Source organism: Notamacropus eugenii, chromosome 5, assembly GCF_028372415.1.
Source record: "Notamacropus eugenii isolate mMacEug1 chromosome 5, mMacEug1.pri_v2, whole genome shotgun sequence".
NCBI lineage: Eukaryota > Metazoa > Chordata > Mammalia > Diprotodontia > Macropodidae > Notamacropus > Notamacropus eugenii.
The window spans coordinates 205,522,441-205,550,307 of record NC_092876.1 but is presented as its reverse complement, the minus strand read 5'-3'; the positions used below and the strand labels follow the sequence as shown (position 1 = coordinate 205,550,307).

The 27,867-nt window shown below is 37.6% G+C and overlaps 1 protein-coding gene across 3 annotated transcripts in view; it reads left to right on the top strand.

Moving 5' to 3' along the window:
- DCLK1 (doublecortin like kinase 1) overlaps positions 1-27,867 on the top strand; it is a 405,519-nt gene that overhangs the window by 329,866 nt on the left and 47,786 nt on the right. For all 3 annotated transcript variants that reach the window (XM_072611906.1, XM_072611907.1, XM_072611909.1), the window contains 4 exons: positions 1,760-1,868; positions 11,299-11,356; positions 11,805-11,924; positions 18,463-18,609. In XM_072611906.1, the coding sequence (XP_072468007.1) occupies positions 1,760-1,868; positions 11,299-11,356; positions 11,805-11,924; positions 18,463-18,609 (434 nt within the window). The remainder of the gene's footprint in view (positions 1-1,759; positions 1,869-11,298; positions 11,357-11,804; positions 11,925-18,462; positions 18,610-27,867) is intronic.

The following is a 27,867-nucleotide window of genomic DNA, read 5'->3' as shown; positions in this document are numbered from 1 at the left end:
AGGTCTAAGCATATAATTTATAGATCGTGCTGAGCACAAAGACCTCAAAGAAATCTTGTAGTGTAAATGTCCCTGAAAAAACAGTTCAATTCCCTTGGGTTTTCTTTTCCCCCAGACACTCCAGGTCCAGAGTACCTACCTCATATTCTATTTCATTGTCTGTGATAAGGCATAGAGGGAAACTTAGGGAGGAAATCCTAGCATGACAGGTAAATTGAGGTGCAGCCTATCTAAAGACTTGAGGCTGTTGTACAACAAGTTTGTAAACTGTAGAATCCTGGGACAAACCCTACAATCCTGCTCCCATCCATCCTCAAGTAGATAGGAATTCTCTGATCAAATCTAAAACCAATCCATGGTCCTTTAGGTTTGTCACCTTTGAGTCGCTTCAAGTGCAGAATTGTAACATCTGTAGGGTTATGGGGGGAACAAGAATCACCAGCTTCCAAACTGATTCCTTACACAGAGACAGTTCAGAAGGTAAGTCAGTACCATGTGCACAGAGATACTGAGGAGGCTGGAAAGTAGTAGCATCAGATCTTCTGAATTTCCCAAGGCTTTCAGGATTTTCATGGACTTCAGAATTGTGATTGCAGAGGCCATTCCCAGAGGTTTTATAGCAGGGTAGCAAAGTTGGAACGGGGAAGTCTTGAGAAGGCATATGATGTTTATGAGTTCCCATCTCCAGATCCCTCCAACAGCAACGAAACAAAACTCAACACAAATGTCACTAGCTGGGAGGGAATAAAAGAGAGAGGGAAGCAGAAAGCCTTTCACTGCCTCTGTTATTACCCCAAAAAGTCATTTTAGGCTCAGTAAAATGATCAAAGCACAAAAGAAGACATTTAGGTCCCAACCAATAAGCCTGTCATGCTTTTGTATGGAAATGGTGTACAATTAAAGCTTTGGATTCTATGGACAGTTGGAAAGGGCTGCAAAGCTGGAACTAGAAATGGATGACTTTGGAGAGTATGAGTTCAAGAGCCACCTTTTAAAGGATTTTTACATCCAAGGATGTTAAAAGTTATGCAGTACCTAAGTTTATGGCCTTTAATGTTAAAGATATTATTAGGCATTTGTAAACTATTATTCCAAATGCCTTTTCAAGCTAAAAAGAAAACAGTACATTAATAGGCACTAAAATATTTGAAACTACAGAATTCTTCTGTTCTCTAGCATAATAGATGATGCTCTTTTACCTGCACATCTGCTTTGCAGGTTGACAGTAAAGGTGATATTATTTGGAACATTTGCTTAAAATTTGCTTATTGGTACTGAGGTGGGAGTGAGAGAGGGGATCAGGGCATTTTCTCTCAGTCTCAATTTCAGAATGTAGTAAAGTAAATGCCAGAATAGCAGCCATCTCTTTTCAGTGACAAGCCAGGCCCATATCCAATGAAAGGTTCCACGTTCTCCTCGTGTGTGTCTCTTAGTAAGCCAGTTCTTGCACACTGGGAACAGTTAGAAACACTGGTAACTAGCAAATGGGGAAAATCATCTGAACTACCTCCTTTTTTTGAGAGTGCATTTTACAATAATGCAGCAAAGACTGGGACTCATACGTTTCCTTGTATTTTAACATTTGTCTTAGTAAAACTTGTTGAGTATATACAATGTCAGCAGTAGGGCTTCACTATACAGTCTGTGAGATGCTGGTTCTGAATAGGTTCCAGCCTCTGATGCTTGTCCTAACTGCCTGTTCTGGGCCACATCTGGGTTTCCTTTCCTACCAATAAAAATGTACTAATGATTCTTTCAGAAGTGTTGGACGAAGGCTTCCAGGTTCCAGCCACAATAGCGGAAAGATATAAAGTCGGGAGGACAATAGGCGATGGAAATTTCGCTGTGGTGAAGGAGTGTATAGAAAGGTGAGGAGGATTATTTGCTTCTAACTGCAGAAAAAAGCTTTGAGGGGTTGTGTTTTTCAAGACTATAGATTGATTTGCAGACTGTGGCACATATGGAATAAGTCAATGTCTCAATGCCAGATGTTTTTTGTTGTTTTTTTTTTTTTAAGGAGGGAAAAACCTGTGTAATAACAGCTTTGAAAAACATAGATGACCAGAGAATTTACAAATTAAATGTTTTCATTTTCTTCTGAAATCAGCAAAACTGCTGAATATCTCAATTAAGAATTTTTTGTTTTGTTTAGAAGACATTGCACTTCTAAAAACTGTTCTTTTTATGTATTTTAACTTTATGTGGGTCATGACATTATTACGCGTGATTTGTTTTTCCTAATATGAAGTGACTTATGCTTGAGAACTGTCCTTGAAAAACTTGAAAGCTGGATGTGGTAGCACACACCTGTAATCCCTGTTGCTGGAGGATGCTGAGACTGGTAGATAGGTGCCTTGAGTTTGGGGGTTAGGAGCTAAAATATGATTAAAGCTAATTGGGTGTCCATACTAAACCCAGCACCAATGTGATAAGCCCCAGGAGAAGAGGGCCCTAAGCTGCCCAACAAGGACCCAATCAGCCCAGATTGGAAAAATGGGTTAGGCTGAAGCTTCTGTGTAGAGTAATACTGGGATTGGCCCCTGAAAGAGTACTGCCCTCCCAGCCCAGGTGATATAGGGAGAGCTAGGCTCAAAAAGTAAAAATTTTAAAACACTCTATTTACTATTTCCTACTTCATTCTGTTAGAAATAGAAAGTGTATTTGATCGCTAATGAGAAGAAATAAACTAGGTACAAGCTAGAGGGAAAGATTTAGGGCTTCAGGTATAAGGATACAGTATGGTATAGTGAAAAAAAATCATTGACATTAGCATCAGAAGACTTAAAATTGAGTCTCAGCTCTGCCATTTACAAGCTGTGTGATCTTGGGCAAGTCACTTAACCTGAGTCTGAGACTGCAAGAAGGGGATAATGACACTTATTTCACAGGGCTATTATAAAGAGTAAATTATATGGAATATAAAGCACTTTGTAAAACCTAAAGTACCACACCAAGGTTACTGGCATTATCATTTATATCATCATGCCTGATTCAGCATCCCATGTTCCTTCCCATTGCCTGATTGGTATCAGATGTCACAGCCACAGTATGAAAGAATCCAAGCTCAGGATAAAGAGACAATAGAGCTCAGATCTGAATTTTCTGCCCCTCCTTTGGTGGAGGGGTACAGCGGATCACCAGGACTCCACCTTGTTGGTGGCTATACCTGGTAATGACTCAGTTTAATTGAAAAGACATTTATTAAACTGTCCTATGCCAGGCACAATGCTATATGCTGACCACTGAGTCAAAGAGAAACCGGTTAGCCTACCTGAGGCATCCATGTCATCATTCCTTCACCCCAGATTTTATTTTATATTAGAGACCTAGAATATATTTTTCTTAATGTCTAGATTGTGCCTTCCCCTAAAGTGTTAACAGTTAGCTTACCCACAGCTGGATAGTGTAGTGGATGGAGTTCTCTACTTGGAATCTGGAAGATGGGAGTTCAAATTGTGCCTCAGACACTTACTAGCTATGTGACCCTGGGCACGTCACTTAACTTTTCAGTCTCATTTTCCTTATTAAATATTAGCAGTAGTATGAACTTATTTGTCTTGTTTCAAAGTCAAATGCAAGTCACATAATCATTTCTTTGAAAACAAAGGATGAACACACACCTGTGAGTAGACTGAGCTGCCTGAATGGGGACCCAGCTAGCTGGGTAACTCAGCTCATCTGCTTCCTTCTGTTCCCCCCTCCCCTTCCTTCTCCTCTCCAAAGGGAGGTAAAGTTGGATGGCCAGAGGATGCCCAGTTAACTTGGGGTTTACTAGCTAGATTTCTTTTTGTTTCTTCCTTCCTTCCTTCTTTCTTTCCTTCCTTCCTTTTCTTTCTTTCTTGTCTTTCCCAAAACCTTACCCCCAGTGCACTCTGAAATCCATAGATTGCACACCAATAAGTCCTTGCCCAAACTCCACTAATGGCTGTTTTCTGGACCCTCCTTGGTTAAGAGTGATTATCAATAGTAACTGTTGCTCTTTCCCTCAGCTTGATTTACTTATTATTATTATTATTATTATTATTATTATTATTATTATTTTGCTTATTAAAGAGGGTATTCCTGATTACTTCTTAAACAAGCCTTTTTCTCTGAATGGGTGTTACCTCACCCTAGGTGTGTACCTGAATAGGGCTTGGCCTAAAGGGGTCAAAGTCTCCCATTGCATCCTGGGCCATCTCCAGTCATTCTGATGAATATCTGGTCACTGGATTCAGATGGCTCTGGAGGAGAAGTGAGGCTGGTGACCTGCACAGCCCTCCCTCACTCAAAACAAAGTGCAGGTCATGTCATTATTTCTCTGATGGCATGATCTTCGACAACAAAGGACTAACAATTTGTCTGATTCCCAATTTGTAACTTCCTCTTTATCTCAGCACTGTTCCAGAGAGATTTTCCTAAAATTATCCTTGTCTTGGCTTTTGGGACTCTAGGTCAAAGTTGTCCAATGAGATCTAAGGTGGAAACTGGTCATTTATAAGGGTTATAATAACCCCTTCAAGATAAAACCTTTCTCCCAAGTCCTGCTCCCAGATCTGTAGCTTCCTAAGACTCAATATGCCCTAAAGGGAGAATTTGCTTAAAGCTTTACGTTCTTTCTACATATCTCACTGGTTTTCCAAATGAACCTTTCAGAGAAGTCCCTCTGTCTTTTTACACATCAGATCAAATTTAAATACAGGAAATTTTCCCCAAAGTTAAACATATCCGTCTGGTCTGATTTGCATGCCTTTTTTGCTTTTATCACTTGAGAAATTCCAACTCATTTCTCAGTTTCCTGTTACTATGAAAATGTAGTTCTTCATGGAAGTGTAGGTCCTCATTTGGGACCCTGTGGCTATAAGTTAACTCTGCGTTGCTGCATCATCCATCATAATGACTTTTTGTTGTTCTTCCAAGGTAACACTTGGGTCAGCTCATTGTTCTTCAGATCTTATAATCTTATCAATTATTTACTTCTTCTTTCAGAATTGCTCTTAAACTCTTTGGATTTAGTTCTTTTTGCATTATTGCCTCCTAGTTTGCATTTATAACATCAATTTCTTTAACGATTGCTCTGGTTCATATACCATTTTGTTCCAGTGGGTTCCAGCCATGTAAGGATGATAGGGATTGTGCTGTGTACCCTACAGGTAGTATGTCATCTTTTTATAATGTTTTTTACAAGACTGTGAAAAGGAAACTGAGCTAGGAATTGATGAATGGAACATATCACATGTAGGGGCATGATGATACTTCTTCAAAGAATGAATATTTTTAATAATGAAAGCAATCGTTTCTTTGCAGTTAATAACATCCTGTCACACTGATAAAGTGGTACACAACTAGAAAAAAGTAGTGATGAAGCCACACACCACTTGTCTTTGGTCCTAGTCCAAGTTTATGAGGATACAAAAAGCCTTTAGATTTCTCTGCATCCCAAACTGAGTATCAAAAATCTATAGCTTCAGGGTCCCTCTTGTCCATGATGGAGCAGGGAGAGGGAGGATGGAATGTTGTGAAATATTCAAGGACCCACTTCAGTCCGAAGATGCTCCAGGGCGCCTTCTTAGGACCCTGTTGTTCAGTCATTCGTTTGTTTCTGACTCTTCCTGACTCTGTGTGGGGTTTTCTTGGCAAAGATACTGGAGTAGTACACCATTTCCTTCACCAGTTCTTAGGACCTACTCCAAAAAGATGGAACCAATTCTCCCTAGGTCAGGAGAATAAGGAGGAATTTCCTTTAGATTGCCACCTCAACTCTGACTTTCCAGGACCCAACAGATGTCATGTGAGAAGAGTTTATGTATCCCGTATGTATTTCTGCACCAACCACAGCTTACATTGTTTGTATTGCTTTAATTTTACTTAATAAGCAAACAAATACTAAATAATTGCTTTGTGTGAGACAGTGTGCTGGGCTCTAGGGGATACAAAGACAAAAATGAAAGGTCCTTGCCCTCAAGGAGGTTATATTCTCACCAATAGATTGTGCTCTGCTGCAGTTTGGCTGCTCGTTCTTTCCATACCATAGAGGGAGGCAGTGTGGCATAATGAACTGAGGCCCAGTTTTGAAATGAGGATGACACTGATTTTCAAGTCCCACTTATGACATATGCTGATGGTGTGATCCTAGGAAAGTTGCCCAACCATTTAATGCCCCAGGTTACTCTTAGGGCATTTGCAAAAGAGTTGCCCAGGGAGTTCCCTACACCCATAGAATCACAGTTCTGGACCAAAATGACAACAGTTCTTCCCCTCCCTCAAAAATGAATTTGTACATCAAAGCTTTTGGCCCTAACAATGGATCTTCTTGTGTTGAGTAGAGGTTTCACTTCATCTTCCTGTGGTCTTTACCGAAATAAGTTGAATCTTTCCTTAAAAAAAAGAAAAAGAAAACAAAGCTAGCATTGCCAACTTGCTGGCATTTAACCAGCTTGGATGGTATTTTAACATAAAAGTCAGCTGCTGCTTCTAATTCTTCCATACTCCGTGGTACCCACTATTTCACCAATACAGGTACTCCGGCCACCATCCTGAACAACAACAGTTGCTCTTGTCTTCAAGTCTTCCACATGGGCATCCAGTCAAAATACAGAGATGGGAGAAGGAGGCAGAGGGAAGAATGGTGTTTATTTTTATCATTTTGACTTTGGTTGCCCTGTTCAACATCTTTGGGCCTCATGCACCCTCCGCCAGCAAGTTGATGGAGTTATCACGGTTACGACATAAACCCTAAAAACTAGAGCTTCCCCCATAATTCCATGCAATTCAAAGTTCAGTATTAAATACTAAATGGAAATACAAATATATATACAACTTGGTCTGCCCTCTGATATCTTCTAAGCTAATAGGGAAGACAGCATTTATACCCAAATAACTATAAATTATTTAATAGAGAATATTATATATGCCTCTGACAGTAAGGAACAAGTACATAAGAATTTGGAGTAGAGAAGAGATCACTTTTGGCTTAGGTTGACTCAAAAAAATGCTTTGTCAAAGGGGGGCATTTAAGGCTACGACTTGAAGGAAGATTGGAATTATAGCACAGTATATAGGCTATAGAATATTTAAGGCTTCCTTATAGTCTACTTGGTATTAATTTGGGTACTTTGATGAATTAGAATTTCATCAACTTCCTCTGCTGAGGCTTATGGTAATTTCTTCACTCTTCACATCCTATTCCATTCTTGTCCATTTTATAATAAATCTTCTATAAAGTAACTTCTCAACTTGCCACAGCATTTCCACTTTTTAGTGTCTCTAGGATACCAGTGTACCACTTAGTCTCATAGCTCTCATTTATATCTTGTGAGTGGTTCATTTCCTTTTCCTAATAGACATGGCTTAATATTGTCTTACATCTCTTTCTTTATGCAAGTTATCCTTGATCTTTAAAGAACTGAACTTGGAGTCTGAAATTTGACCTCTGGCTCTGCCACTTACTAGCTATGTGGACAGTATCAAGGGAAATTCCTAAGTGTAGCCCCAACCAAATTAAAATGTAATTGAGAATTTTTTTTAAAAAAAAGGACCTAGAAAAAATTTTCAGCTTAGGTTTATTTTTGGATTGAACTAAAGTAATCACAGTTTGGCAATAAATATGATTTTGTTCAGTTTTTACCCCTGGTATTTATCATTGTGGTTACTGAAAAGAGAGGGGGATGGGAAATAATGATGTGCTAACATTTTCATAAGGCACAACTCTATATCCCTCCCTGTCTGAAGGAAAACCACCTCGAGGTAAAGAATGACCCTGGCTCATCAGAATCACAGCCTTCTACTGGAAAATGCATGACATTTAAGGGATTTTTTATTCAGAAAATATATTACATAATATACATACTAGAGCAGAGCACTTCAGTTAAATTATTTACTGAGTGCCTGCAATACGCTAGCGTTGTCTTGGGCGCTGCTGAGATTCCAATGAGGTAGAATGCAAAGATTCCTAAGATTTTCATGAAATGTTTTTTTAGCATCTTTCCTTTTGCAAACCAATTTTTTTTTGAGAGTGCGTACAAGATACCTAAGTTTAACCCTTAGCATTAAAGAAGGAAAAAAATATTAAACATTTTGTGGTCAATGGATTTTTGTTGTATTAGTGAAGGCTTCTACTGTCTCTAAATGGTATTTTAGACTGCATCTGATTAACTTTTTATTAGTTTAAAAAAGCAGCAAGCTTTCTAAGTTCTTAAATATTTACATCTTCCTCACCAAAATTAGAATTATAATGGAAATCAAATTTGTGAACCAATCATTAAATATGTATTGTGATAAGAAAGCTGCTTTTTGGTAGTAATTCAGTGGGTTTTCTAAATGGTAACCTGTGGATGGAGCACTTCACTTTTGAAAATAAAAGCTATTTAAAGCTTTGCATGATGACTAAACCCTACCTATTTCACCTACCAGGGAAATGGCAGGGTTTGCTGTGTTCTGCTACAGGGAGACAGCCCAGGGGTAGCAAATCCTAATTTTAACTGCTACTTTATAACTCTGGGATTGAAATTTGGTTTCAATCATCACTTCCCTTGCCTTTCTGCAAAGTGAGATAGTGAATAAGGACTGATTGATCACTTTAAGATCCTATGGCCTTTTTGTCCCATTTGCCCTGACAGAAATCACTCATTCATTCACCATTCCTCACTGAAACAAAACAGAAATGAAGCATGCAATTCAAACCACCAATAATCCTTGTTCCAAAAAAAAATAGTAATCTAACCCCTTACTTCCTTAGGGAATTGGTGAAAATAAAATGAGATAATATCTCATGAAAACACTGAGTTCTTAGGTAAAAAGGTAGAATTTCTTTCTTATTGTGTATTTTTGCCTTCTTGGTTGAAGTCATTTCCACCTTAGAGCCTCTGTTTAACATTATCAGGGTTGTTCAACCTGCCTTATTGTCATTGAGAATTGAGTTTTTTTCAAATCACACAACAAATAGCCAAAAACTCCGACTTGGAACTGACATCAATTTATTGTGAATTATTCTTAAAGTTTAAATATTAGATATGGTTGTACTTAACAGAAAGGAGAGAGAGGGAAGGCAGGCAGGCAGGCAGGCAGGCAGGAAGGAAGGAAGGAAGGAAGGAAGGAAGGAAGGAAGGAAGGAAGGAAGGAAGGAAGGAAAGAAGGAAGGAAGGAAGAAAGGCCAACTGGTTTCTCATGGATAGTTTCAGTTTACATGATTTCTTGAGCAGCTCTACCAGATCCACTTTTGTTACCTGCTTCTGTTCCCTGAGGCATTTCCCCTTAATGAAGCCATAGTATCAACAAGGCCCACCATAAGGGAAGTGAGTCAGTCAGCAGTCACCAGTGTTTTGCTGAGTGCATTCTACAAACCAGTGGCAGGCACAGGTCTGGTACAAGCCTCCATGACCTCATTGAGATGGAAGCATGTCTCTGTCTCTGCTGTTCTCTCTCTTGTGCTCACTCACAGATGGGCTCCTGGGCCATAAAGTCTATACTTAAACAAGTGGACAGACCATTTTCCATGCAACAATGAGAATCTTGCAGAAAAGCATCATGGGCACAGCCTTAAAGTCGGATAGCTTGGCAGGGGAACGTGTGGGAAATATCATTGACTCTAACCTCCTCCAACGTGCTGGATCAGAAGATGTGGGTTTGAACCTTTTTGACAGGCAAATCACACCACCTCTCTAGGCCTTGATTTCCTTATATGGACACCAAGGCAGATGGTCATAATCAGTGGTTCTCAAACTTTTTGGTCTCAGGACCTCTTCACACTCTTAAAAATTATTGAAGACCCCACCCCCAAGATCTTTTATTAATGTGGGTTATAGCTATTAATATTTGTCCTTTCAGAAAATAAATCATCCAAATATTTTTATCAAAATAGTTTTGATCTCATAGAATCCCTGAAAGGGTCTCAGGCACCCCTGAGAGGGCCCAACACCAATTTTAATAGCCACTGGGCTATTGGTGGTGTAGCTCAGTCATTTCAGTTTTGTCCAACTCTTTCTGACCCCCTATGGGGTTTTCTTAGAAAAGATACTGAAGTGGTTTGCCATTTCCTTCTTCAGATCATTTTACAGATGAAGAAACTGAGGCAAACAGGGTTAAGTGACTTGCCCAGAGTCACACAGGAAGTGTCTGAGGTCAGATTTGAACTCAGGAAGATGAGTCTTCCGGACTTGAGGCCAGGCATTGTATCCAGTGTGGCGCCACCTGGCTGTCCTGGGCTAGATGACTGCTAAGGTCCCTTCCACATTTAAGCTGTGCTTCTATGAAACTCTGTATTCAGGGTTGACCATTTTCATAGTTTAAGGGGTAGAAATTGAGCAAAAGATAGTAGTAGTAAATGTCATCATCGTCATAATCATCATGTTTATAATTTTAACTATAGATATTTTAACATATCATACAAGTATCTCTGATCTTTCATATACTAACATAATTGTCCATGTGCTTAGCAGATTTAAATATGGCAAGTTCCCAAAGGTCTTGCAGGCAACCCCCCACCCCCACCCCTCATTGTACAGGTGAGCACACTGAAATCAGAGTTGTGACTTTCAGAAGGTCCTACAGGTGACAGCTAGAGCAGCCAGGTTGGGCAGTAGATAGATCACTGACCCTGGAGTCAGGAAGATTAGAGTAAAAATCTGGCCTCAGACACTTACTAGCTGTGTTACCTTGGACAAGTCATTTAACCCTGTTTGCCTCAGTTTCCTCATCTGTAAAATAAGCTGGAGAAGGAAATGGCAGACCACTCAGGTATCTTTGCCAGGAAAACCCCAAATGGAATCAAGAAGTCAAACACAACTGAAAACAACTAAACAACCACAGAGGGCAGAGTCAGTACTTGAGTCTAGACCTTCCCAACCCCAAACCCAGGGTTCTTTTCAACTGAATCATGCAGTCTCTAATTCCCATTAATCTCTTCACTGGTTAGAAAACTTGCATTTATTTCTGTTTAAAACAAAATATTAAGATCCCTTTAAAAAATATTCTGGCACACTGCATAAACTTTCTAAAGGAGATTTATCAATGAAGACAACAATAAAACACATTGAGAAGACATGATGGATGGGTTGAAAATTGTATCAATAGAAAAGAAGTAGCCACAGCATTGAGATTAGAAATCTTATACAAGTGTCAAAAACTTTTAGGCATGACGCTAAACTCAAGAAATAAGAAAGCAACACCCTAGGAAAATCATTCAAGTAATCAGAAATTGCTTTTAAGTATATTCATAACTATATATACTTGATGCTAGCACAAGCCTGGCACCTAGTAAGAGTTTAGTAAATGCCTATTGATTGGTTGACATATATGCATGATGTATTTTCTCCCTTACAGGTCAACTGCTAGAGAATATGCCCTGAAAATCATCAAGAAAAGCAAATGTCGAGGCAAGGTAAGTGATAAACCTCTGTATTCACCTACATAGTATGCATACGCTTAGGAAAAGTGATATTTTCCATAGAACAAAACACCTATAAATTACACATCCAAAATAAACATTATCTATAAGATATGATAGCATTTAAATTTGGGGAAATACAGCAAATGTCTGTAGTTATAATATTAGACTCTGTATAAATAAATAGTTCTTAAACTGGCTGTAAATATTTGGATATTGGTCCTGTTTCCTGTTACTTTTCTTTCCATCCTGTGGTTTATTCCTTTGTTAAACTGGTATTTGGGAAAGTATTTGCTCTAATAGGTTCAACAATGTATGAGATTCAGGACATTTTTCAGCATTGTATAGATTGCTATGATATCTGAAACCTGTTTCCTTTATCCTCCCAGAGGAAAAAGCATTTTTCTTATGTACTCATGGAGGTGATTTTTCCTTTTGACAGGAGCACATGATCCAGAATGAGGTCTCTATCTTGAGAAGAGTGAAGCACCCCAATATTGTTCTGCTGATTGAAGAGATGGATGTTCCAACTGAGTTGTATCTTGTCATGGAATTAGTAAAGGTATGTACTGAGGAGGAGGAAATTCACCTCCTACAGAAGACAAGACATTTTTCATCTACTCCATCAACAGAATTCTTTCCTCCAGGTGTTATCTTTTATAGTTCATGCAATATCTCTGTCTTTCATTTTGTACGTTGGCTCAGCAGATTTAATACATATGTACTCCCATCACAGCTGTCGCATCTAAACTCAGTAAAACATTACTCTGCTTATTTCATTAGTGGAACCCAAAATCTTCACCTTTGTTCATAAAGGCGAGAATTGAATTATCTTAATCATTAAACTGAAACAGAGAGTGAAAGAAAGCCACACCAACTAGATATGAATCCATCAAAGTAAAAACACTTTTAACCATGGTAACAAGCTTAAAAAATGGGGAAAAATACCTTAGGAAGATTCTTCAACAGAATGGAAATGTCTTTTCAGTTAAGTGTGTATATATATATATATATATATATATATATATATATATGTAGATAGATAGATAGATAGATGGATATAAATACTGTATAGGCATACATGTTATGTACATTTATAGCTAGATCCAAGTTAGAGTGAATACGGAATCCCCCGAAGAGGCATGGTATTATTCGAATTTGCACTGCTTAATTCCATTAGGCTGGAACCAATTATCATATTCTAGAAAATTATAACTTCAAGTAGTAGGAATTTGAATATATCTGATCACTTCAAAGGATTCCTTATTCATACTCTCTGGGATCTAGCTATATATGTGTACATATATATGTATATGTATATGGTGTGCATGCATGTACCTCTCTCAATCAACATTTATTATTATTTAATAATAAACTATTAATAAATTAATGGTGAAGTTATTGATTTATTAAGAAACCAGTTCTATTAGAGAATTTTCCTAAGGTGTTTGCTTCTTATTCCTTAATCTTGGTATCATGGCCAAAAGTCTTTTACTTTGATGGATTCATCACTATGAAACTGTTCTCTGTCTCTCTTCCAATTTAACAATTAAGAGACTTCAATTCATGTCTTTACGTGAAATGGTGAAAACTGTGGATTCCACCAATGAAATAAACAAAGTATTGTTCTTCTATTGAATTCAGAGACATCAAATACGATAAGAGTACATATGTATTAAATCTGCTGAGCCAGTGCATAAAATGAGAACCAGAAATATTCGCGCTGCATAATTCCACCCCTGGTGGACCCAGTTATTGTAGTTCACATAATTATAACCTTGAGTAGAATGAATTTGAATACGTGACCATTTCAGTGGATTCTTTATCCATACTAATCAGGATTTAGCTTCTTTATACACATATAAATACCTACAGGTATTACATTCATGTTGTAGAATAAGGTTTCCTGTCAGGAATGCAAATAGTCCACATTAATTCAGTCTTCAAGATAATAGCGCTCTTTTATGCATAGTCACATTTAAAAAGTCCGTGGTGTCCTATTTTTAGTTTAATTTTCTCTCTCCTTTTTCTCTCCTTTTCAGTTTAATTTTCCTTTAATTTAGTTTTAAGTGTCATTTACTCTTTTTACTTGTGAGATATTATAAACTGGCTCCTCTCCATCTTTCAAGCTCTGTAACAGGTGAAGATTTGTATCTGTCTGAACCATATTCATATGTTTGAACCTTCCCTTCTGAAACAAAGGGAAGATAGCATGGTACAATGGAAAAAATGCTTCATCTCAAGTCAGAGGACTTCGTTCAAATCCATGCTCTGCCAATCACTGTTCTCTGTGTCCTTGGAAAAATCATTTTATTTCTCTGGCCTGTTTCCTTATCTGTACAATAAGGAGACTAAACTGGATGACCCCTAAGGTCTCTTTCAGCTCTACTCCATCACCATATGGTATTTGTATTATTCTAGCATTCGAAGAATTTAGAGTTTGCTTTTGGAAACAGATAAGACTTCTGGTTAAAGGGATTGGCTTTTAGACAGAAACAAAAAAAATTGTCACAAGGGATATGACACAAAACCAATTTGTTACTTTTAGAAAAATTATATGTATGTATGTGTATATTGAAAAATTAATTTTTATTTCTGAGCATTCAAGTGTACTTTATACTTAAACTAGACCCATTAGCATACTTGGTTGGGGATCATTTATATTCAAAATGTAACCTCATTCTCCCTCATGCTGTTTTCCATTGAGTAAAAAAATTATCTGTTTTCAAGGATAATGTTTAGGGAAATGCAAATGTTTATCTGGGTTCCTAGTTAGGAGAGATTTACTTATTTTGCTTATAAGTGGCAGAATGGTGACATGAATAGAGAATCCCTCTTTGGAGTTAGGAAGTCCCAGCTCTGGCTCATACTGTGACCTTGAATGAGCATCTTAGGTTCTCAGTACCCCCAAGCAACTCTTTAAGACTATAAATTGTAAAGTAGATGCCAGTCTGCATTAGTGGAAGGGGTTTCATGATTAGGAGATCTCAATGCCAATGAAATCACAGTTTTAGTCCAAAGTAACTTCATTTTTTTTATTGACTTTAGTGCTACTTATTGCACCATCAATTTCATTATATAAATATTATAGAATGTGCTTTTCTTAGCACCAAGGACAGTATTTTTACAGCAATATTAATTGTCCAACAATTACTGACTGTTTTTGCTACCTACCATGTGTTGTTAGAATCAGCTAACCATCTGTTATTGACTGACTTTTGAAGATCAGAGTTTAAATCCAGTTTTCAGACAGCAGAGAAATCCAAGAGAAAAAAGCTTGAAATTGTAGAGCATGCTTTGCCAGTTAATATAATACTGTGGATTACTGGTCATCATATGTTCACATTATGGCTGCCAGTAAACTCTACAGGTGGGAAAGCAATTTCCCTGAAAGGTTCCATGGGAACCATTAGGACTCCCAGATGCTAGTGTATCTTAGCAACAGTTGAGCCAGGGGGGATATACTTCTGTACAGGACATGAAATTGGCTGGGCCCAGATACATAATCCTAAGAGTTAGATCTCATTGCTGTGAGAGTATAAGTCTGGAAGCTTCCAAAGAGGTCAAAAATCAGTCCTAAGCTGGGTTCAAAAGACTTAAGGAAATTACCTTATTGAAGTCTGAAATGGTTTAAGAATCAATCCCAAAATATTGGTGTTCCTCACTGAAGCCCAAACCATATTATGTGGACAGAGATGCCACTGAGTGACTCCTTTGTAACATGACATGCCAAGTAGTACCATAGATCTGATTTCAGTGTTCATCAGAGTACCAGCTACCAGCTTGTTTTTGAATCCTCTCAAAGATGCAGAATATGATGCTATCATATTCAAAGATCTGCGATTTCCTCACTTACCAAGGGATTTTTAGTTCATAAAGAATAGATCTTTTTTGTTGTTTATACCAGTGGTTTCATCAGAGTGGGAAATACCCTGATGTAGAAACCCCAACCACTGACGCAGATTGGTCGCTTACTGCTAATATGTAGTCTTTGAAAGCTGTAGGGGATACTGAGAAGTTGTGACTTAATTGACAGTCATACACCTAGTGTAAAAGAGATAACTCTTGAATCCAGGTCAACTCCATTATACAATACTATCTCTATACTTTATAATTATGAGTACCACAGACAAAATCTAAAAACAGCTTATTAAATCATGAAAAAATCTGTTCCTGTTTTTTCCTATAAGATAAGAAAATAAAAGAATGAAACCAACAACAGTCATCTTTGTTTACAAGAATAACATAAGTTTTCCTTTGTCAATCAGCAAACATCTAGAGAGTGCATCTTATATGCAAAATACTGTGTTAGGTATTAAGCAGCAGTTTTGCCAGTGTGTGATTAAGTGAATAATATAGATAGTAAGTGATAGGAGAGCCCAGAGAAGGAGGAAGGTCTGAGGGAAGACATGTGTTAGACATACAGCATGAAGAATAGGTGGAACATTGGGATTCATAGAAAAGAGATAAAAGAGAAGAAGATAGAGAAGAAGGCAGGGGAATGTCATGAGTAAATGGTAATGCGTTTGGGGAATATGAAGAATAATAAAGCTAGATGAAAATGTTTGTATGGGAACAGACAAGGAAATCATATTTGAAAGATTACAGAGAACCATAAATGCCTAAAAAGTGTGAACTGTATTGTAAATTTAAAAAAAATTTTTTTGTAATTTATGGAATAAAACAAGCATAACAAAGTACAACAAAAAGATAATTGCACACAAAACTGCAAATCTGCTATGCACAACTTGCTATTCTGTTCAAATATGCAACAGTTAGGTAAATTTCTTTTTTTTTCCTTCCCTCCTCTCCGCTTAACCCCCAAGTCTTAAGGAAAGAAGAAACATCCTGAAATCTGTGTTTTTTGAAAGGCTCACGTAGTGGCCAGGTTTTAGTAGGGATGATTTGAAGGTAGAAGATGGTAGAGATGATAGACTACAGGGGTTAGCGGTGAAGGTGTAAAGGCAAAGATCTTTTAAATTTAATGATTCTTTAGGATTTCATCTTTGCCTTCTCTCTCTCTTTCTCCCTCCACAAATATATAAAAAAATCCTCATACTTTTTTGAGAAGTAATGAAAATAAATCGAATATGGAAGTGTTTAGAGATGTATAGATCATCGTTCTACATAGTTTGGTAGCTATAGTTCTTCTGTAGTAGGATTTAAGGGAGGGCATCACATAGAATGGCACAGGCTGAGAATGCTTGGATAACTGACAACCACTTCTAGGGGTATGGAGTAGGCAGGGAAGTGTTAATGAGCTATGGATACACTGAAGAATTAAAGCAGAAGCAAAAGCCAGATAAACTATACTTGTGGCTGATTTGAAGATGATTTTCAAATCTGTATTTCCAGTCAAGACTTCTCATCTGAGGCAGCATAGTACAATGGAAAGAACACAGGATTGGAGTCAGAAGACCTGAGTTCAAATCCTGTCTCTCTTTAGTGCCTGTTATCACCTTGGGCAGGTAATTTCACCTCCTTGGGCCTCAGTTTCCTCTTCTGTAAAATGAGAGGATTGGACCATATAGCCACTGAGATGAATCTATGATTATGTCTTCAATGACCTATAGTACATCTCCCTTTGGATGTTGCACTATTATTTCAAATTCAGTACATCTAAAATTAAATTTGTTCTTATACCTAAACAGGTTCTACTTTTAAAGTCTCCTATTTCTATCATTTTTACCATCATTCTTATAGATCCAAATTTTAGTCATATTTTATCGTTTTCTCTTTTTCATTGCCCACATCCAAGAAGTCACTAAATTTTGTTAGGTACTCCTTCAGAGCATCTTCATTATTAGTCAAAGTTCTCATCACCTAATCACTCCTTTTTTACAGCCAGATAGCAAATCAGGTTACAGAACTGATCATTATACTCAACAGTTTGATCTGTTGTATGTGTAGGTATGATATATAAAGGTGCTCAAATACTATTAGTACATTTAAGTTCAAATTGTATAAAAGGGTCTTTTATGTTGTATATTTATATATTATATCATGATATGTATGATATATTATATAATATATACATATATAAGTTTAATTGTATAAAAGGGTCAAAGGGTTGAAAATGGAGCCCCAAACCATCCTACCTTACCTGTGTATTGTAGAATCATTTCTAGAGGTTCTCCTACCAAATTAGAAAGGAATAACTATAATTATAAGATGTGCTCAAATAAGTAAGGGTCCTAGAAACTTGTATGTGAAACGTTTTCTTCCCTCTCTTCCTTCGTTTGTTCTTTCCTTGTTTCATTCCCTCCTTTTCTTTTTTCTTATCTTTCATTCTCTCCTTCCTTTCTTCATTTTCTTTCCTCCTTTGCGCCCTTACTTCATTCCCTCCCTCACTCCCTTCTTTATTCCATTCCTTTATTTCTTCCCTCCTATTCTTCCTTCATTCCCTCTTGCTCTCATTCTTTTATTCCTTTCTTCCTTCTCTACTCATTCTCTCTTCTCTTTCAGTCCCTCCCACCCTTCTTCATTTTTATTTTTTAAAATATACTTTCTGGGGGGTTTTTTCCTCACAAAGAAACATCTTATATTGAATAGCCCTACAGTAGGGGTAAATCAAGTAAGCTTAATTGGTCTGTTCATTTCAAAAACAATAGGCAATGTTAATAAACATGTATATTATTTCCATAATTCTTGTTTCTCAATCTTTCATTTTGAAGGTTGTAAATATATCTTTTGATCACTTTGGGAGGATGGTTTATACATGCATATAACAATTCTGACCAGAGTACACAGGTGGCACAAGGCAGCTTTAGGGATCTGTAATGGTAATTTAAATGGGAAGACCTTTCCCATTCATTAATAGGCCCATACATTCATTAATTAGTAGGCAGTTAAAAATGGTTTAGTGAATTTCTCTCTGCCTTTCTCCTTTGAGCTTGAGCTGGGGGATCAGGCGAGAGATGGCACTGGCTTTTTACAGTAGGAGAAGAAGTTACTCTAAGAGGTGAGTGGAAGGAATGTTCTTAAAAATCCGAAAGTTCTTGCATCCATCTTTCATCTCCCTGAAATATGTCAGTTTGCTCTGTAGGTGGCCTCATTAGACCATCTGCTAATGTGCCATATTCCTGCTGTTCTGTTCTCAGGGAGGTGACCTTTTCGATGCCATTACCTCCACAAACAAATACACGGAGAGAGATGCCAGTGGAATGCTCTACAATCTGGCCAGTGCCATTAAATACCTGCATAGTTTGAACATTGTTCACAGAGACATCAAACCAGAGAACCTGTTGGTAAGAAGAACTATAATTTTTTGTCTCACCAGAGTTCCTTGGGAATTCCTTGGTCACAAATACTCATTAACCTTTCTGAACCATTACATCTTCTTTACTTTTCACCTAAAAATGCAACTTTAAACTGCTGCTTCAAACTAATGATGAGGAGAACTAAGAGTTATAAGACTCTCTGCAGTGGTCTCTCAGGGACCAGAAAGAGTTAGTATTGCTCATCAGAATTCTAAGTGTTCCCTAGGAAAGACTGTGACACTGAGGAGAGTTTGGGTCAATGAGGCAGTGACCACTTTCATGGATTGGGGCAAGCGTGGGGAGTTTGTTGTGAAATCTTTGCTGTAGACATTTCAACATAGGCTCTACTTTTGATAATTAATCTTTTACTATATAGTATGAGAAAAATGTGCAGCATTTAACACACCATTGTTCAAACTCAACAAAGCCTTGAGATAACAAATCTGGTGACACCATTGCCAGGTGAAGGTGTAGGGCTGGATGTCTTAGCATTAAGGTGAAACAAAGATCTTAGAAGACTGGTATCAGATCCATCAGCAATTTTTTGGGCTCCATATTTTCAGAATTTTTGAAAGGTCATAGAAGGTTAATATAACCTTTTAAGTTATTACTCATATTTTCTGCTTTTGCCTTTTCCTTTCCTAAATTAACTTCAGCATTCCAATATCATTTGTGATAACTTCAGAAAAAATCTTTGCATCTGTTTACCTATTCCTGGAGAGATATGTGGTGTAGATAATAGAGCACTGGGGGACTGGGAGGGAATTTCAAGGGGCGGGGGGGGGGGTCACTTGGAAGATCAGAGTTCAAATCCCAACTTACTACCATCTGATCATGGGCAAGTCACCTAACTCTCTCTAAGCCTCAGTTTCCTTGCCTGTAAATTGAAGAGGTTGGACCCAATGATCTCTGAGGTCCTTCTGAGCTCCAGAGCTATGAACCCATTATCCTGAAACCCAGAGACAAATGAGCAAATGAGTCCCACAACACAAAGACTTGTTCTATGACTGTACAAAAGTGTGAATTGTAAAGAACAGCTTTATGCTTTTTTGAGGAGTACAGAAGGCAGCCATTAAGCCACAGATTGTTTTTCTCTTTAAAAAGAAAAATGCTTGGTCAACAATCAGTGTTTAAATGAGGGTCTTTTCCTATCATGGCTCAAAGTTGTACCACTCTGATCATTTGACATCACTTTTAAAAGACCTCCTTTGTTGTCCTTAATCATTAATTGATGGTTTTTCAGTCAACAAGTGTACCCTCTAGTGACAGTAAAAGAAAATTACAGGATCTTCTTGAAAAGCCTAGCTTAATTCCTCCAGTCCTCCTAATCTGTATCTTGCCACTGGACTCAGATGGCTTCAGAGGAGAAAGTGAGGCTGGTGATTTTGCCCAGCTCTGCCTCACTTAAATCCAATTCACTTGCAAATGAAGACATCGCCTTCCTGAGTTTATTGATCCTTTTAGAGAACAAAGGACAAATAACAAGAGCTTAACTCCAACATCCTTTTCCATTGCACCCTTCTGTCTTACAGCAGACTAGTATGAATGGGTAGAAGTTAAATGGAGGTAGATTTCAGTTCAGGGGAAGAATTAAGTTTCCACTGAGACTTAGCCAACAATGAAACAGGCTCCTCCAAAAGTAGTGAGCTCTACCTCACTGGAAATGTTCAAGTGGTGGCTAGATGATAATCTACCAAGGATGTTTTCATAGGAATTATTGGCATTGGGAAGAAAATTAGACTAGATGCCTTTGTGGTTTCATCCAACTCTAAGAATATCTGATTATCAAAAAAGATAAGTCATGAATCAAAAATGCCAAATTTGAAATGCTAAAATATGGGGTTCCATTAGAAAGAAGGTTCCTTTGATATTTTCCCTGCTTTCTTTTCCATTGCACGTTCATCCCTAATCTCATTTAAGTCATTTAATTTACAATACAAGTGATTCCTGTGTGATCCCTCGTATTCAGTTGACTTTTTTTTAAGCAAAGCCCTGCATGTGCTCTAAACCTGTGCCTAATGGCCAAATATATCTTGAAGATTTTGGCAGTAGATTTCTCTACACATATATTCACTTCTTCCTACCTTGGGACTGGCACAGAAAAGTACAAGGGCATGGCTCCTGGAAAATGCTTTTCTCCTTAATTTTAACACAAGTCTGAGCCTCAAAAAAGAATGTGGGATGGAGAGGAGGAAGCTCCCAGGGACTGGAGGCAGCACTTCTGAAGGGGAAGGGGTCAGAGGGCAGACAAAGGGTAGAATTGTTTCCAGCCCAGTATTGCATTCTGATTAGATATTATTTTCCTTTTCCTTCCCCTCTTGATTATACAAAGCTCCTTTTTTGCCTTTATCTTATTTGTATCATCTTAACATTTATTTTGTAAAGATTTCTGTCACCCAGTATAACATGCTAATTGCAATATATCTGAAATTAAGTTTAATTCTTTTCTAATTTCTTTAGAACCAGATAGTAATATAAAATTTGCAATAAATCTTTTGAAAAGGAAGGCCTTGGTAGGCATTGTAGTATAGTGGACAGAGTGTGAGAATTAGAGTCAAGAAAACATGAGTTCAACTTCTCAGATGCTTCCCAGCTGTTACCCTGTCCAAGTCACTTAACCTCCACCAACTTCAGTTTCCTTATATGTCAAAGGGAGATAATGATGCACCTGTAGCACCTACTACAAAAAGATTGATGTTTAAAAAGGTTTAAAAAGGATAGTAAGTTTCTTAAGGTTAAAGAGTTAATAATAGTTTTTAATGGCTTTACGGGAATAAGAAAAATAGTCATGTACTGATCAAGTTTTACTTTACTCCTTGGTGAAAAAATTTTAAATGAATCTAGTTACCTGAAAATGAAACTCCTAGAGCCATGAATTCTTCAACTAGTTGAATAGGAGTTTTTTTAAAATAAGTCAAACGTTAAGCACTGAATTGTATTGTTAAACACTGGATTATAATTTTGTCAACTTTGCAGATGCAAACAATACTCCCTTTTGTTTAATCCAGGTTTCAGGTAACCATTCTGAATATCTTTTGAGCCCCTTTACTGGGTAAATAATTCCCATGATGCCAGTGATTTTTGGTCAAAATATCAATAGGGTTTTCCCGTAGTCCTAGCATAGCAGTGATGGGAATTATGTTTGATTTGATACATCTGCTAAAGTAGTCAGAATTTAGCTCCCTAACACAGGACCACAAGAATATTGCACATTTTTCCTCAGGGTTTGGGGGTCATCTGTGGGGTTTCGTGTTGTTTTATGATCACCTGCTGCATTTATTACTTTATATTAAAGACATTTGTTAAAAACAATTTTTCCAAATGGTTTGGTATTCCCATCCAAGGCACATCAGGTCTATATACAAATATCTATTGTTGAGAACACATTACTGCTGAGTACCTAAACCCAAAGAAATGAAAAGAGACCTTTTTTCAGAGACTCCTGATGTAAAATACCAGTGTGCCAAAAGTCTGCATACCTAACCTTTCACTGTGTCTATTCTTGGTAGGACATGCCTTCATGTTTTAATTGGGCCCTTTTTTCATAATTGCTGCTATTTAACACGTTTATTCTGTCAAATCATGGGATGTCTTTATAGCTGTATAATAAACCCTAGAGAACAACTTCTCTGACTGTAGCCATCTGCAGCGATCACAAGAGCAGCTTACAAAATACTGACAGTCTTTATAGTAATAGGATACATATGGCAGCCCACAATTATGTGTGGCGGCATTCAATTAGTGCTGTACAATTACACAGTTTTATTGCTTCGTTAAAACAGTGAAAGCACTACATAGTGGGTAATTTGCACTAATCCCCATCTCTTTAATAGCCCTTCAGCATTTAAATGGAGGACAGCATCTACAGTATTTATTGTGCCTAAGACGAACATTAAATTATCTGTCACGGTGTGATTGCTCCTTGATGTACAATTAATGTCCCACCACCTCCTATGTGAGTCATGTTTGGTCATGGGCTTTACTTAAAATGTAGTTAGAATGAAAGCAAACTTCTTTTCTTATTTTACAAGGAGACCCCATCACTGAAGCAACTCAGATCAAGTTATCTGGGTAGTCTACACTTGCAACCTGTGGTTGTCAGCTCTAAAGTATGGTTACACTAAGGAGAGGTGTTAAGTAATAGAGTCAAGTGGCTTCACTGAGTAGTGTATATCCTAAGACTTAGCATTTTAAACATGCGCTTGTTAGATGCTTTGAACTAAGTTTTTAATTAAAAGTTAGAGATCTTTAAAGTGGATTTATAGCTACCATTTGGGAAAATACTTTCTGGAGGTAATTTTTTTTTTTTTTTTTTTTTTTTTTGTGAAACAGATGTATTCAACAATCTGTGGTTTTAACAAAGTTTTAATTAGATTTTTAAATCATGCTACCCATGCCCATCTTTATTGGTGCAGCAACAGAGAAGTGTGCCTCTATCTGTGACTGTTGCCCTCTCTTATCAGAAAACTCAGTTGTATAAGCTCATTGGAACTCTTATCCATGGCAAATGTCTCATTTGTCTGCGGTATGCACTTCCTAACTTGTCTTCTCTTCTGTAGAAGAAAAGAAACTCAGTTTTATACTTTCCTTAAACTACATATCAACAAGTGACAAAAAATGTTTAAAATAGTTTCAGTCCTAAACCTGAAACTCTAGATAGTTAACCCATAACAAGTTTTTGAAGCATATCTTGTTTGTTTGTGAATAGAAATGTTTCCAATTATGTCCTAAGCTTTGGTCTCTGAGTTGTTATTTTTTCTCCTAAGGAATACCATAACCTGCCCATGTGAATTTTCTTTAAAAGTTTTGTAATATAAGTCACAAGAGGAGAAGAGTTTGATGTAGCCTTTAAACATGAAAAATTTTTGAAGTAACCTTATTAAAGGAAGTGAAGAGGGATTAAAAAAGACAGAAGAATTTGATAACTGTCACATAATAATGTATTCAAATTGTTCCTTTAATTAAATTAGGAGCAAGCACTTCTTTGAGTCAGTCAAACTTTTATTTGTTTTAAAGTAATATTTTGCCCATATTAACAGTTATTGGGGTTTTGAACTTTATCATAGAACTATATTAAATAATTAGTGTATGTTTTAGTATGTGCTGAGTTATTGGTATATTTCAGCAGTGCAGCAGTTCTCAAACTGTTTTCTATAAAACCTTACTGTTCTGGGTAATGTAAATAGGTGTTCCGTGAGAATATTTTGATGTTATCTAAGGATAGGAAGGGATGGATCCTGGGGAGAAAGGCATCTCAGGAACCAAACCAAACATTGGTCAGGTACTAGGTACCAGGACTTTGTTTGAGTTTGTTAGACCTTCTCCATCTTCCTCTGGGTGCAAGAGAGATAGTCTTTATATAAGTAGCAGCTCAGTCCTTTCCACTTCAACCCAATGCAAACATCATCATTTCCCATCACATTGTGCTGAAATGCCCCTCCGATCTTACCTCAGGCATCCCTACTCCTCCTATCTCACACCATGTCCCTATCTGTCACACTCTTTGTTGTATGTCTCCTTGCATCCTGTATCTCACTTCACATTCATTTTCTGACACATATCTCACTTTTCCCTCAAACCCCTCATATAAGAACCATGGTCTCAGTTACCGTCAAGTATATTTTAGAGGGAGTTTTGGGTTTAGGGATTTTTTTTGTTTGTTTGTTTGGTATGGGTTTGGCAAGGTGGCCACTGAGGTCTCTTCCAATTCTATTGAAGTTTTATGATTCTGTAACTTAGTCTCATACCATCGTCTATCACAATACATATGTTCTCTTCTCTCTTACTCTGACACTTACCTCACCAGCTTTCTCCCACCCTATGTCTGGCACTAACATATGTGTCTGATAGCTCCTTATACACATACTCATCGACATTTACCACTTTCTCCATCTCCTTTTTCTCTGTTTGCTTCTCCTCCCTTTTCCCCTCCCCTTCTCTTTTTCTGTCTCTTTCTCTCCCTCCTTTTCCCTTTCTCTCTCTTCTCCACTCCCATTCCCTTGCTTTCATTTCTCCCATGTGCACATACGCGCACACACACACACACACACACACACACACACACACACACACACACACTATGGACTACACCTCACATCACATGTCTATCACACATGCAACCATCTCCTCTCACATTGTGTTTGGCACACGTGTACCTTCATACAATGGCCCTCATGACCTGCATTTTGTTCCAAAAGAAAGATGTAACAAAAATACCTTTGGTAAGTACAAAGGAATGACATGCTCCTCAGTCAGACCTGGAATGTGATTTATGACGCTCCGTGGGTGGTTGCTTTTGTTCTTAGGTTATTGTAGAATGTGGGGTAAGGTATGTGCAGTTAAAGCAAGTACTGTGTTAGAAGAGCCGTGGAAATACAGAAAAAGAGGAGACAGAGAAAGCAATGAAAAGGAGCTAAGTCTACGTAATCTGGCAAAGCATGTGCCATCAGTATGTGGCAGACAGTGGAGGAGGGGTAAGGGTTGAATTGCTTTGCTTCATAGAAAGGTAACAACACAATGGACTCTTAGAAGCCAAGAGAATAGACTGATAACCTCTGAGGTATTTTCTCTTTCTAGATGCTGTGACTAAATTGGAGCACCATTTAAATTCAAAAGCTCTTCAGTTCTATGAAAATATTTAAGTATTTTTCTGGAGGACTAGCAATTAACACTTGAATATCCTGTACTCATAGACAAATAAGTAGTTATTGAGTAGATGGAGTGACTCCCTTTGCCTAGAACAATTTTAATTCAATTTATTGTTATTAATAAGCATCTATTGCGTGCGGAATACTATGGCAAGGTACTAGGGAACAATCTAGGGTCTTCCAGAACTCATGTTTTGAAGCCTTATTAGCATTAGCAATGTTTGGCCAATGTGTTAGACAACTTCCACGAAGAAACATGGATAATTTCCCAGCATGGTAAGTTAATGGAACAAGATCATCTTGGGTTGATATCCACTTCAGAATACCCCAGGGCTTTGACCTTGACCTTGTACTGCTTGAATTTTTGTTCAGTGTCTTAGCATAGATGTTTTCACAAATTTTCAGATAACACAAAAACTGAGAGAGATAGCTAACACAATGGATGAGTATCCAGGGGAATCCTGACAGGCTCAGATGATGAGCTGGATATAAGAAGATGAAATTTAATGTGAACAAATGTAAAGTCTTACTTTCGGATGAAAAAAATCAGCTTCACAGACATACGGTTAAGAGGCATGAGATTTTTCATGTTAAAAAAATATCTAGGGGAGGAAATATGTTAACATGGACAAGAACCTGGATTTGGAGTCAAAGGATCTAGTCTCAAATTTCAGATCCACCACCTTACCTAAGTGACATGGAACAAGTTAGTTTCAGTTGTTTTCTTGAAAAATATGAACGTTGGACTAGATGACATCTAAAGACTCACCTAGCTCTCAATCTGTGACCCTCTAACTGTTAGCTCATGATAAGTCAATTCTGGAGTGATACAACAGCCAAAAGAGCAAATGAAATCTTAAGCTGAATTAAGAGTCATATTGTCCAGGATGAAAAAGGTGACCAACTCAGTGAATTCTGCCTGGGTCAGTAAACTTCTGGATATATTTTGTTTAGATCTGGGCACTGTATTTTAAGGATATTGACAAACTGAAATGAATCCAGAAGAAGGTGAGGAGGGAACTACAGTCCATGCAATGAAAGGATCATTTGAAAGAACTTCAAAATAGAGAAGACTTGCTGGGGGAGACATAGAGAGGATATTCCTAACTCTCTTTAGATTTTTGAAGTTCTATCATTTGGAAGAGGAATTAAGACTTGTTCTGCTTGGATCTAGATGGCAGAATTGGGAGTAATAATTGATAATCATTGAGAGGTAGATTTCAGTTTGATGTTAAGGAGTCGTTCCTAACATTAGAGTTGTCCAGAAGAGGAATGAGCTCCTTCAGGAGTTAACAAGTGCCCTTTACTAGAGATCTTCAAGATGAAACTAGATATGTACTTATTGAGGATGTTACGGAAGAGATTATAATTTGGGTACAGTTCAGGACTAGGTGATCTCTAAAATAACCTGCCATTTGTGAGCTTTTGTGGTCCTGTGATTCAGTTTCTGGGAACAGCAGAAAATTAGTGTCCTTTAACTTGTGTGGATCTCAGGTTAACCTAACACCTCAAGTGCAAGTTACCCCTTAGGTCTCTGAGTAGATGTTCACTTGCCCTCTAGAAAGACTCAATTCCACATGGATGATGGTTATTTTTATAGAAGACCTTGATCCCAATTATGTGTCTGGAATTGGATCGAGAACTTACCCCTCTCATTCCCAGACTCCCTCTCCCTAAAAGAGGAGGCTCCAAATAACAATTACTACCTAAGCAGCTAGATCCAAATCATCTTTCCTGATGAAATAACTGAGCTAGCTAGACACATCTGCATTTTATGCTGCAACAAAATGGGAAGTTAATCTATTTCTTTCAAAGGAAAGCAGGCATGGTGTTATGTACAGTAGCTGCTCTCCTGATGTGCAGTGAAGTGCTTTCCCATGAAACAGCTTCAGCTGCTGAGGCAAGTAACAGATGATCATAGAGCGAAAACGGAAGAACATGTAGGAAATAACTTCCTTAAAGAATTCTTTTGATGTGAGGTGGGAAATAGCCTTTGTTTTCTTGGGGGAAAAAAATCTCTTGAGGTTATCTCTTGCTGGAACCCTTAGTTCTTCCTAAGGTTTTATTTTTTTGTCCTTCCTAATTGTTTCTGACAGGGAGCTGAGGGTGAGAATCCTGAATGTCTTTGTATTAATTCTTTGAAGGCAGAATTTTGGAGATGATTTTTTATAAGAAATCATAGTTCTGGTCATCATAGACTAGCATTAAAGGAAGATGAAATACATGGTTTTTCTCAAAAAATGAGAAAAAGTTCTTGATTCATTAGATGGAGAAACAGAATAATTTTTCCTCCTAATAAATAGCATGCTCTTGAAAGAGCCCCCAGTGCAGAGCATGGTAATAACAATCTTCCTGGCAATGGTTTCAAGTCACCTTAGTTCAAGTGCAAATGCTCCCTTCACAGATTAAAACAAAAATTAAACTAAGATACTGAGTGGAGACTGTCAAAATTTGGTGATACCTAGCATCTAAAACCAGACAGATAATTTGTAATGAACATGTGTTTGTGATGAGATAACCTGAAAATTTGCTTTCTTTGTGTATTGAAAAACTGAATTTTAAAATACTTTTCTGTAAAGAACATGCATCAATAGCTCTT